General features: G+C 46.4%; 1 protein-coding gene across 1 annotated transcript; it reads left to right on the top strand.

Moving 5' to 3' along the window:
* Positions 3689-11256, top strand: LOC102174011 (intelectin-1a). The gene is made up of 8 exons (XM_018046600.1): positions 3689-3715; positions 3993-4056; positions 4687-4794; positions 5743-5990; positions 6315-6473; positions 6868-6988; positions 8090-8193; positions 10996-11256. The coding sequence occupies exons 1-8, from the start codon at positions 3704-3706 to the stop codon at positions 11146-11148; spliced, it is 969 nt and encodes a 322-aa protein (XP_017902089.1). The 5' UTR covers positions 3689-3703; the 3' UTR covers positions 11149-11256.

The following is an 11256-nucleotide window of genomic DNA, read 5'->3' as shown; positions in this document are numbered from 1 at the left end:
TCACTTTCTAACACCATACATAAAAATAAACTGAAAATGGATTAAAGATCTAAACGTAAGACCAGAAACTATAAAAATCCTAGAGGAGAACATAGGCAAAACACTCTCTGACACTGTGATATTCTGTAAGGTTGAAATGCTAGTGTACTTACTGGGATAAAATCAGGATGGGCTTTTAAGTGAGAATAGATATGGTAACATTTTTTAAAGGTGTGTAGAATTATTCAGTTTGAAAATTTAATGCAAAGTGATCCTCAAGATATATACTGTTACCTAAAATCCGATTTCATAGTTTTTAAAAAGACAGTAATACATGTTATTACTGTATACATGTTATTACCCCAAATATTAGGATTTTGGATATTAGGCACACTTTATTTCAGAATGTCAGTTACAGACACAACCCTTCCTTCCCTGGCCGAGGTTTTTGGACTTTATAAGGTGTCATCTAGTAGTTACATATCCTTTTGGTAGAGGTCACTGAATATGCCTTTGGCCACATATTATCAAGTGTCTCATGTTAGAGACAGTATTCAGCAGAGGATGATACCACGTGTTGACGGCCAAAGAATGAACATCTGGAAGGTGACTCAATCCAAATATGTTGTTTTATTCCCTCAAATTTTACTAGTCAAATTTTAGAAGTTTGATATCATGTAGCAGCAACATTTCTCAGCTGCTAGCTTGGGTCTGTGTAACTAGTCAGCTTATTTTACATGGAATATGCTGTGCTTAGTCACTCAGTCGTGTCTGACTCTTTGTGACACCGTGAACTGTAGTTGTCACAGACTTCTCTGTCCAAGGGGACTCTCCAGGCAAGAATACTGGAGTGGGTTGCCATACCCTCCTCCAGGGGATCTTTCCAACTCAGGGATCGATCCCAGGTCTCGCACACAGCAGACAGATTCTTTACTGTCTGAGCCACCAGGGAAGCCCTGTATATGGGATACCGAATAGAAAAATATTTGCTCGTTAGTGAGGTGCATATGGGAACGTGTTTTGGGAGCTATTATGTGTGTTCATGTGTGTGTGTCCTTGTTGAAGATGATTTATGAAGAAAATTTTCCATGCTATTTGCCTGCTGAAGACCCAGAATCTGTTATTCCTTTCATCTCTCCTTGCAAAACAGACTGTTTTTTCTCCCAGACCATCTGTTTTGTAATACAGAACTAAGACACCTGACACACAGTGCTGACATTGTTTCCCTGAGGTCTTCCTTTAAGGCCCCGGTGCAGTCAGTACATCACACACCTTCTGAGACACCACAGGCAACACATTTAGCATTTCCCCTAAAACAGAACACAGAATGCCATCCTTCCAACCTTGAAGATTAGTTTTGTCATCAGACATAAATGTACCACCAATCCAGGGCCCCATATTTTATGGGGTCATTTCCTGAGACTGGAAAAAGGATGGTGTGGACTTGTGCCCTGCCTGGTAAAGGCTTCAGCTTGAAAGTGACCCTTTCTGCTCACATTTCTTGGCTAGCACAAGTCCCATGGCCCACTTAACTTCACAGAGGAGAGGTGCAGTCTTTCCTGTGCCTCCAAAAAGGAGGGAGTTAATCACAGTGACCAACCTGGATGACTACCTGAGAAACTGCCTGATTAAGTGGTATTAGTGGTCATTTCCCTATGGCTGTAGCAAACAGAGATGTATGGGAGACAGGTCAGTCCTCTCTCCATCTCTCCCTCCAACTCTGTCCTCTCTGAAAACAAATTCAGGTGGTTATGATGTAGTAGAGTGCATGGATAAATGTAAGTTATTAATAACATTCAGGCCTTGGATTAGATAGTGGTTTATATGTGTGTAAGGCATTTGCTTTCCTCTGCACTGAACAAGCTGGATGGTTTCTGCACCTTGGACATCAAAGAGATGTAGGGCTGGAGGCCTAGGAGTGAGAGGAAGCAGAGCTCTAACATCAGCATCTGACCCCAGAGCAGCCCCAGCAGCAGAGGTGATGGAAATGAGGTATCAGTGGTCAGCCAGAGCCTGGGCAGTGGACAGAGCTGAAAGGAGTCAGGCTGACATGGGTGTGGAATGGTGAAATCTAGTTGTAAGCTATGATGAACCTAGACAGTGTATTAAAAAGCAGAGTTATCACTTTTCTGACCCTGTAGTCATATAGTCAAATATGGTCAAATGTCCATATAGTCAAAGATATGGTTTTTCCAGTAGTCATGTATAGATGTGAGAGTTGGACCATAAAAAATGCTGAGCACTGAAGGATTGGTGCTTTTGAACTGTGGTGCTGGAGAAGGCTCTTGAGAATCCCTTGGACTGCAAGGAGATAAAGCCAATCAATCCTAAAGGAAATCAACCTTGGCTATTCATTGGAAAGACAATGCTGAAGCTGAAACTCCAATACTTTGGCCACCTGATGCAAAGAGCTGGCTCATTGGAAAAGACCCTGATGCTGGGAAAGGAGGAAGGCAGGTGGAAAAGGGGATGATGGAGGATGAGATGGTTGGATGGCATTTCCGATTCAATAGAGATGAGTTTGAGCCAATTCTGGGAGATACTGAGGGACAGGGGAGCCTGGCTTGCTGCAGTTCATGGGATCGCAGAGTCAGACATCACTGAGTGACTGAATATCAAGACATCCCCTGGGGATTTTGGGCTTCAGTGTGGACAGGAAATCTCCTAATAATGGGAGGTAATGAAAGCCAGAGAAAATTTAGTCTGATGAATGCTGGCTGAGCTGAGTAGAACTCCCAGGCTAGCGGGCCCTAGCAAAGTACCAGTTACATTAAAAAGAATTAATGATAGAAGTTGATAATTGCACTGTGGTTAATATGAGAATATCTGTATTGGGAAAGGACATACTTCTCTAGGGAAAAGGCCTTCATATATGTAATTTATCCTCAATATGTTGAAGAAAGAAAGGCTGTGTGAGTTTTTGTGTGCGTAAAGAGAGAAGGCATGCATGATAAAGCAAATTGGGTAGAATACAAACTAACAGGGGATCTGGGTAGAGGCTATATGTGTTTCTTTGCACTGCTCTTATTTTCACAATATTCTGTAAATTTTCAATTATTTCAGCCTCCAAATTAAAACCGAATGACATGACAGTGTGGCACATGTCATATTTCAGGTGACAAAGTCCCTATTAGGCCTGGGGAGTATCCGTCAGCCTTGCCTGGGGTGGGGGTGCAGGGAGGGCTTCATGGAGAAGTTTCAAGAGAGACTGGAAGGATGACAACCTGATGGAGGTGTGTGAGGCCCTGGAGCATTGACTGAGGTGGGAGCAGGACAGGCTGCAGGGGAGAACTGTGAGGTCCCATCCATCCCGAGAGTTGTTAATGGAAGGCAACACTGTGTGTGCTGTGACCCTGCAGGGCTCGCCCTCCTCATGGTGAGTGTCACCTGTGTGACCAAGACTGCTGCCTCCTGCCCCTCCAGACAGTTACACAATCCTTCTCATTGCTGGAGCCGAGGCTTAGGAACCTTCAAGGGAAGAAAGCCTGAGGGAGGGGCTTGCAGCTCAAAGTGGCCTGGGATGGGCAGGGCCCACTTGCTTTGCTCTCCCCATAAAGGCTCAGCACTTCACTCATGTCAGGACTCTCTGCAGAGGCAGTAGCTCTGAGTCTGCACCTGGCAGGGAAGTCTCAGCTCCTGGCATCTGCGAGGAAGGAAGGGGATAGCTCTCCGTGCTGTGAGGAAGCTGAGTCTGAGACAAGATCCGAGTGTGTGGGGAGCCACGATGCCAGCTCAGGTCTGATCTTTGTCTCAGGGATGCAGAGTTTCAGAGAAAGGAACCTGTGGGCCCTTAAGGATTTGAGGATGGGATCTGCTGCTAAGTCTCTTGGATGAGGTGGGGTCTATTCTAGGAGGTTCGAGAATGCTCAGAATCCCGTCACTTTCCATTTGAGGTTTCCATATGCAGAAAGTTCAGAGATCATAATAGGAATATGAAAAACGATGGATCAGCAAGGGTGGAAGGGAGAGAAAGAATGAACCCGCCAATGATGTTCTGCACCTGCTTTCTTTAGGGGCCAGGTGCCAGATTCAGCCTCCTGCTGTTCCTCTCTCTGGCTGCCAGAGGGCGGGGTGCAGGTAAGTCACTCAGGAGCAGCAGTTTCATGAGCTCACCCAGGTGCACAGCGGAGCAGAGGGAGTGGAGCTGGGCTGGATGCTGATGTTCTGGCCCAGAGTGGAGTCGTGGAGATGCAGAGAAGCCGCACTTTGCAGCCAAATTGAGCTGTGGCCTAGTGTTGGTTGCTGTCTCTCTGGATGTTTGGTCTGAAGCTAAGCCCTGTCCTGGGGCCCCAGTCTGTGTCTCTGTATGGCTGAGGGGGCTCAGGGGAGTCCTAGAGACGAAGACTATTTTCTTCTAGCTGCTCCTGCTCCCGTGGCCTTGGCTTTGGGATTTCCAGAGGGTGCTTGGTGGTCAGGGTTGTGTCCAGGGAACATTCTTCCCTAATCCTCATCCTCACAATTCCATTTATCACAATAGGCATAAAGCGAATTTTCGTGTTTAATTAGTTGTGGAGAAGAATGCAGGTTGAGTTAAGCCTGTACTAGATGGTGGCTCAGCTAGTCTTAGCAGAGAAGACACTGACCTCGGGGCCTGCAATGCCCAGTGATGAGCCTGTGAAGGAGAAAGGAGCTGGGAGTCAATGACCAGGAAGGCTGGAGTGAGCCGTGCAACACTATTAATGAGAATTATCCTCACATCCTCTACAGTGACCCCTTCTGTTGGGAAGGTCTGGGGGAACGAAATCTGTGCCCCTTTCCTGTCTTTCCTGCCCAGAACCTGCAAGGAAATCAAAGAAACTTGCCATAGAGCTGGTGGTGAGTAATAAACAAACTCAGCATCCTCTCCTTTTGGCCCCTTTTTCACTACAGATCCTGGTCATGGAGATCAAAAGGGGTGTGCCTACCACTCGTGTCGGCTCTGACTCCAGCGTCCAGTCTAGGATATTTCCAGTGGGAATTTTGAGGCTTTTGGGTCCCATCTAGTTGTAGGAGACATGATTTTCTGAACACAGGGAGAATGTTTCTGGTGTTCCTGGTGACTCTTAGTTTGGCAACCAGAGCTCTGATGGCTTAAGATTTTCTCCTTCTTGTAAGTAAGCTAAATAGTTAGTCTGCCCCAGTGTCATAGATTCTGGCAGGCAGAGACATAGTCCTTTATTACTCACTAACGCAGAAGTAGCCAGAGCATCAGCTTTTTCCTGTGTTGTTTCCCTCGTCCTGTCCCATCACAGTGATGTGAAGAGGTCCAGGAGATATCTGCACATGTAATTTGTTTGCCAAGCAGCTCATAAATTGGAATCATCAAGCAAGTACAAGTCTTTTCTGATATTACAGCTTATTTTCTTTGGGGCTGAGTATGAGGAGGAACTCTGCACTTAGGGAATCCGAATCTCATAAGATGGGCGGTGACCATGCCTGCCCTTAGCTCTGAGTTGCAGAGGCCACATCCTGATGTGGACTTGAGATGTGGTCAGGTGCTCTTATCAGGCCTCGGGTGGTCAGAAGGAGGCTCTATCCAGAGGGAGATACCATCTCTGTCTTCTTGGATGTTTGCTTTATAAAGCGTTTTTGAAAAGGAAGCCTGGACAAAGGCAGTCAGTGTTTCTGCTCTAAGATTACCCACAGAGAATTGTCGTCAAGAAATGGGTGTGTGTAGGAGCCTTCAGGATACATTTCTGACTTCCCAAATTCTTTCTGGTGATGGGGCCTGACAGGGATTCCCTGTTCTCAGACAGGGGGGTCTCTGGCTGGTTCCCTCTGCAGATGGCCTGTATCACCTCCGCACTGAGAATGGTGTCATCTACCAGACCTTCTGTGACATGACCTCTGGGGGTGGTGGCTGGACCCTGGTGGCCAGCGTCCATGAGAACAACATGCATGGGAAATGCACTTTGGGCGATCGCTGGTCCAGCCAGCAGGGCAACAGGGCTGACTACCCAGAGGGCGACGGCAACTGGGCCAACTACAACACGTTTGGGTCTGCAGAGGCCGCCACCAGCGATGACTACAAGGTACTGAGTACCCAGCTGGGAAGGATGGGGAGCGGGGTGTGGCTGGAGCAGAGCATGTGGAAGGGAGGGCGGGAGACGGGGAGGTGAAGGTGGGGCTGGAGAAGAAAGACAGAAGCCCACGTCTTGAATCACAGCTTCCTCCCACCAAGGCTGTTTGGGTGGTGCGGCCTCATTGTCTGCTGGAGGAGGTTGGGTTTCTGAGCACTGCTGGGCACCTGGCCTCCTGAAGTCCACAGCTCTCAGCTCAAGTGAGGGTTGCGTATGTCTGTCTTTGGCTGGTGGTACCTCCCAGGTCAGTAAGGCTGAGTGTGTGTCCCTCTGCAGAACCCCGGCTACTACGACATCCAGGCCCAGGACCTGGGCATCTGGCATGTGCCCAACAAGTCCCCCCTGCAGCACTGGAGGAACAGCTCCCTGCTGAGGTACCACACCAACACGGGCTTCTTCCGGAGACTGGGGCATAATCTGTTTGGCCTCTACCAGGTACATGGGGCTGCTGGCTGGGGGTTGGGGGTGGTCTTTTGGTGAACAGAGAACCAATGTTTTGGATGGGGAGTAAGTCTGCTCTGGTCATTGCACTAAGAGGAACCTCTGCTTGGCTTTCTCCTACCTCTGGGTCCCTGTGAACTAGTGTGCTGCCTCTCAGAGGAACTGTGAGCCAGGAAGCACAAGAAGCTCCGGGGAAGAAGGGAGTGGGTAAAGAAGGAGAAAAACAAGGGTCTTGAAGCTGGTCAGCTTCTGAGCTATGAGTAGGGATGGCAAAGAATTCCTATCATTCAGACTGTTGTCTGAATAATGCTGCCTGAGGCGTTAAATCCTCTACTTCCCAGTACAGCAGTATCTCTACTCTCCTCAATCTGTATTTTCATCCCTGTAGAAATTCCCAGTGAAGTATGGAGCAGGGAAGTGCTGGACTGACAACGGCCCAGCCATTCCTGTCGACTATGACTTTGGTGATGCTGAGAAAACTGCATCTTATTACTCACCAAATGGTCAGCGTGAGTATCTGCTTCCAAATCCCAGTCATCAATCCTTTGCTGCACTCTTGGGGGAAGGGTAAATAACAACAATTAATGATTGCCAGCATTTATGGAATGCATATCAATAAAACACACCAAACTGTTTTCTGGAAACTTGACATGGTTTTGTGTCATTTAATCATCCTGAAAAATCTATGGAGTTAGAATTACTGTCCTCTCCATTGTAGAGAACATAAAGCCAGACTTCTTAATCAATATACTGTGTGACATAATAGTTACACAAAAAAGGCAAGCTAATGTTCCCAGGTGAGAACTACTTGGAAAGTAGTGAGAAAAATTTGTTTTTGTTATGATGGATAGCTGTTATTTGAAAGAAGACATTTTTTCAGCATGATAAAACAGGAGACGTGGGTTTGATACCTCAGTAGGGAAGGTCCCCTGGAGAAGGAAATGGCTACCCACTCCAGTATTCTTGCCGGGAAAACTCTAGGACAGAGGAACCTGGCGGGCTGCATTCTGTGGTGTCACAAAGAGTCAACCACGACTGAGACTAACACTACTAAAGTTAATGTTTGGTGGGAAAATGCGAACCATCAGTTTTTACATTTACTGTTTCAATGAGAGCAGGTAATGGTAGGTAGGGCAAATAAAGTCATGGTAATTGGATGAGAAGTGTGCAAGCAGAGACCAATGGCAACTTCTTTTTTTTTTATTTTTACTTTATTTTACTTTACAATACTGTATTGGTTTTGCCATACATTGACATGAATCGATGGCCACTTTTGATCATTGCTTATTCCTGCTGGACCTCTGGAGGTCTTCTTGCTGATCTCTCAGTGGACTCTAATTTCTTCAATGAGCCCTAGGCGGACAAGTGACTCTTGTGAACATAAGCCTTGGTCTTGTTAGCTCAGATGGAAGGAGGTTCCCTTCCAGCCAAATTCAGAGCCATGATGTAGCAGCTGCTGTCCAGAGAAGTGTTGGGTTTCATCCCCTAAGCTTGGAGTGCTGGGCTGTAACCTGACCTGTTGATTTAGGGAATCCCTGGGCTGGTCAAAGGGAAATTGTTTCCAGTTCATCTTTTGAATACTTAGGCCTTTCTCTGCCTCTCTTTTCCAGGAGAATTTGCTGCAGGATTTGTCCAGTTCAGGGTGTTTAACAATGAGGGAGCTGCCAATGCCCTGTGTGCTGGGATGAGAGTCACTGGCTGCAACACTGAGTTTGTGAGTTTAGGGATGATCCCTGGCTTGTGTGTGTGTGTCTACGTGTGCATGGGAACACTTGATTGGGATGTTTTAATGTAAATCTCCTTGGCTTGCATTTTATTCTTTTGCTGGTATTTTGTGGACATACTTTTAAAATTGTTACTATTGAGGAGCCTGGTAGGCTGCAGTCCATGGAGTTGTGAAGAATCAGACACAACTGAATGTCTTCACTTTCACTTTTCACTTTCATGCATTGGAGAAGGAAATGGCAGCCCACTCCAGTGTTCTTGCCTGGAGAATCCCAGGGACAGGGGAGCCTCGTGGGCTTCCATCTATGGGGTTGCACAGAGTCGGACACGACTGAAGCGACTTAGCAGCAGTAGCAGCATTGCTTTTAAATTGAGATTCAATGGACATAAACCATTTTATTAGCTTCAAGTATATAACATAATGATTCTATATTTTTATGTATTTTGAAATGATCATCACAGTAACTCTAGTCAACATCCACCATCACAAATAGTTTCAAATTCTTTTGTCTTGTGATAAAAAATTTTAATATCTACTCTGTTCGTAACTTTTCAGTGTACCAATCAGTACCAATCAGTATTATTAACTATAGTCACTATCTATACTTTACATCCCCAGGACTTATTTTATAACTGAAAGTTTGTACCTTTGTCTAATGGATATAATTTCCTGTATTGAAGTCCAATTTATCTGTATTCTCATGTATGATTAGTACTTTGATGCTGTGTTTAAGAAGTATTTTCCTATGTCGAGATCATGATGCTATTCTACATTCAATGTAGAAACTTTATGTTTTTATTTTTTCCCAGTATTGAGAAGAGAGCACCGTAGTTGTGGTTAGTGGAGACTGTCTCTGAAGGACATTTATGGCTGGGGGGCTGGAGGAAGAGAGAGTCAGAGCTCTAAGAACAAGAATATTCATTCAGTACCTTTTCCTTCCACAACTGTCAGTCTGAGAAACGTGACCCTGAAGTCAAGGACATCTTCACTTCCCCGTTCAGTTACCAGTTGTCCATTTCTCGGTCGAGGTGTGATAGCTGTGTCTTCATGGAAGGGTCCCTAGATTATGATTTGGGGGATGATGCAGGTGTGGGCTCTGGGAGTAGGGTGAAACGTGTTCCCCCTACACTGGCTTCCAAGGAGCCTTATCTTGCTCATTAATGCTGATTTGCATGTACCCTTGCAAGCACTGATCCCTTAAAAATACATGCTAAGGAACCTACAAAGTGCAGCTATTAGAGAAGCAAAGCTGACAGAGTCATCCTAAGGAGCTCAGACTGAGTGGGAGAGAGATATAAATGCATGATTGCAGCCTCATGTGGTATCGCCTGTGGTAGCAACATAAACAAGGGGCTCCGGGAACACAATACAGGAGCTGCTACCTGTACGAATGGCACACAGTTGATTCTGAAGGAAGGTGACATCTTTGCTGAATGTCGAAAGATGTGTGTAAAATTCAATAGGCAGCAAGGGGCAGAGTAGTGTCCTTGAGCATGAGTGACTGACATGTTCAAAATCACTGGGATTTAATAGACCATGGTGTGTTGAGGGGGCAGTGAGCTGTTGTGTAAATTGTATCATGGTATGCACATGGTGTAGAATCAAGAGCTGATGCTGGAAATACTTGCAAGAAGTAGGGCAAGGAGGGGCTTTTGAATTATGTTCAGGACACAGAGTTTATGTTATAGGTGATGGGACACCTATAATCTGATGTTAGGGGACACATTAGAGGAGTTTGAACAGATTAGTGACCTGATCATTCAAGAGCAGGGAAATGAGTCAGTGAGACCATGCTGCTGCTGCTAAGTTGCTTCAGCCGTGTCCGACTCTGTGCGACCCCACAGATGGCAGCCTGCTAGGCTCCTCTGTCTCTGGGGGGACTCTCCAGGCAAGAACACTGGAGTGGGTTGCCATTTCCTTCTCCAATGTATGAAAGTGAAAAGCGAAAGTGAAGTCGTGCCCGACTCTTAGCGACCCCATGGACTGCAGCCTACCAGGCTCCTCCGTCCATGGGATTTTCCAGGCAAGAGAACTGGAGTGGGGTGCCATTGCCTTCTCCAGTGAGACCATGAGGCAGGTACAGGTAAAGGTACAGGTGTGAAATACTGAGGACCTGAGCCAGGGTGGCCTTGATAAATTTAATAGAGCAAGCATGGATGCCTAGACAGTGAAATCAGCAGTTCTTGATGATTAAATGAACTTGGGGCATGGGAAGTGAAAGAGGCAACAGACTTCAGGGTTTTGTTTTGGGTGATTGAGTGCTATCAATTAAGATGGGTGACAGGAGGAGAAATAGATTCAAGGGCAGCAAGAGAGCGAATTAGTTTTGTTTTGCTTAAGTGGAGTTTTAGATTTAGTGATATGTAGGTGGAGACATTCACAGGGCAGCTGGATATGGGGTTTCAAGCCCAGAAAATACCTGGCTGGTCATTCAGATTTAGGAGTGTATCTTGGCAATAGGTGATTATGCTGGTCCTAGCAAAAGGCATGGGAGAAGACAGACCATCATCAGGAGAGTGAGGTGTGGACAGAATTGTGAGGAATCAATAGCCTTTAGGGGATCCATTGAGGAAAAAGCATGGTTGAGGGGGTCTGAGAATAAGCATGAAGGAAAGTAGAAAGGAATTCAGGAAAGCATGGTTTCAGAGTCCACTGGAGGGAAAGGTTTTTTCAGGGGAGGGGTCAAGGCAAGTAGGAAGAAGACCGCATTTACAGGGGATTTGACCATTAAGAGCTCCCTGGTGTGTCCACAGCCAACCCCTTGCTGTGTCTTCTCTCTCTGCCCCCCAGCACTGCATTGGTGGAGGAGGATTCTTCCCAGAGGGCAATCCAGTGCAGTGTGGGGATTTCTCCTCCTTTGACTGGAACGGATACGGAGCTCACCAGGGTTACAGCTCCAGCCGGGAGATCACTGAGGCAGCTGTGCTCCTGTTCTACCGCTGAGAGCTGTGGTGTGAGACAGGAAGCCAGCTCCTAAGCCCAGACCCTCAGAGGTGGAAAAATGGAATGCTAACAAGGAGGGGAGGGGAATAAATTACATCACTTTGTGCA

The sequence above is a fragment of the Capra hircus genome, chromosome 3, assembly GCF_001704415.2.
Source record: "Capra hircus breed San Clemente chromosome 3, ASM170441v1, whole genome shotgun sequence".
Lineage (NCBI taxonomy): Eukaryota > Metazoa > Chordata > Mammalia > Artiodactyla > Bovidae > Capra > Capra hircus.
This window is presented reverse-complemented; position numbering and strand designations above follow the sequence as displayed.

Excerpts from the sequence above, each read along its gene's own strand:
- LOC102174011 (XM_018046600.1), top strand. Across the intron at positions 4,057-4,686 it reads TGCCAGAGGGCGGGGTGCAG|TGACCCCTTCTGTTGGGAAG; the intron begins GTAAGTCACTCA and ends CATCCTCTACAG. Across the intron at positions 4,795-5,742 it reads AACTTGCCATAGAGCTGGTG|ATGGCCTGTATCACCTCCGC; the intron begins GTGAGTAATAAA and ends TTCCCTCTGCAG.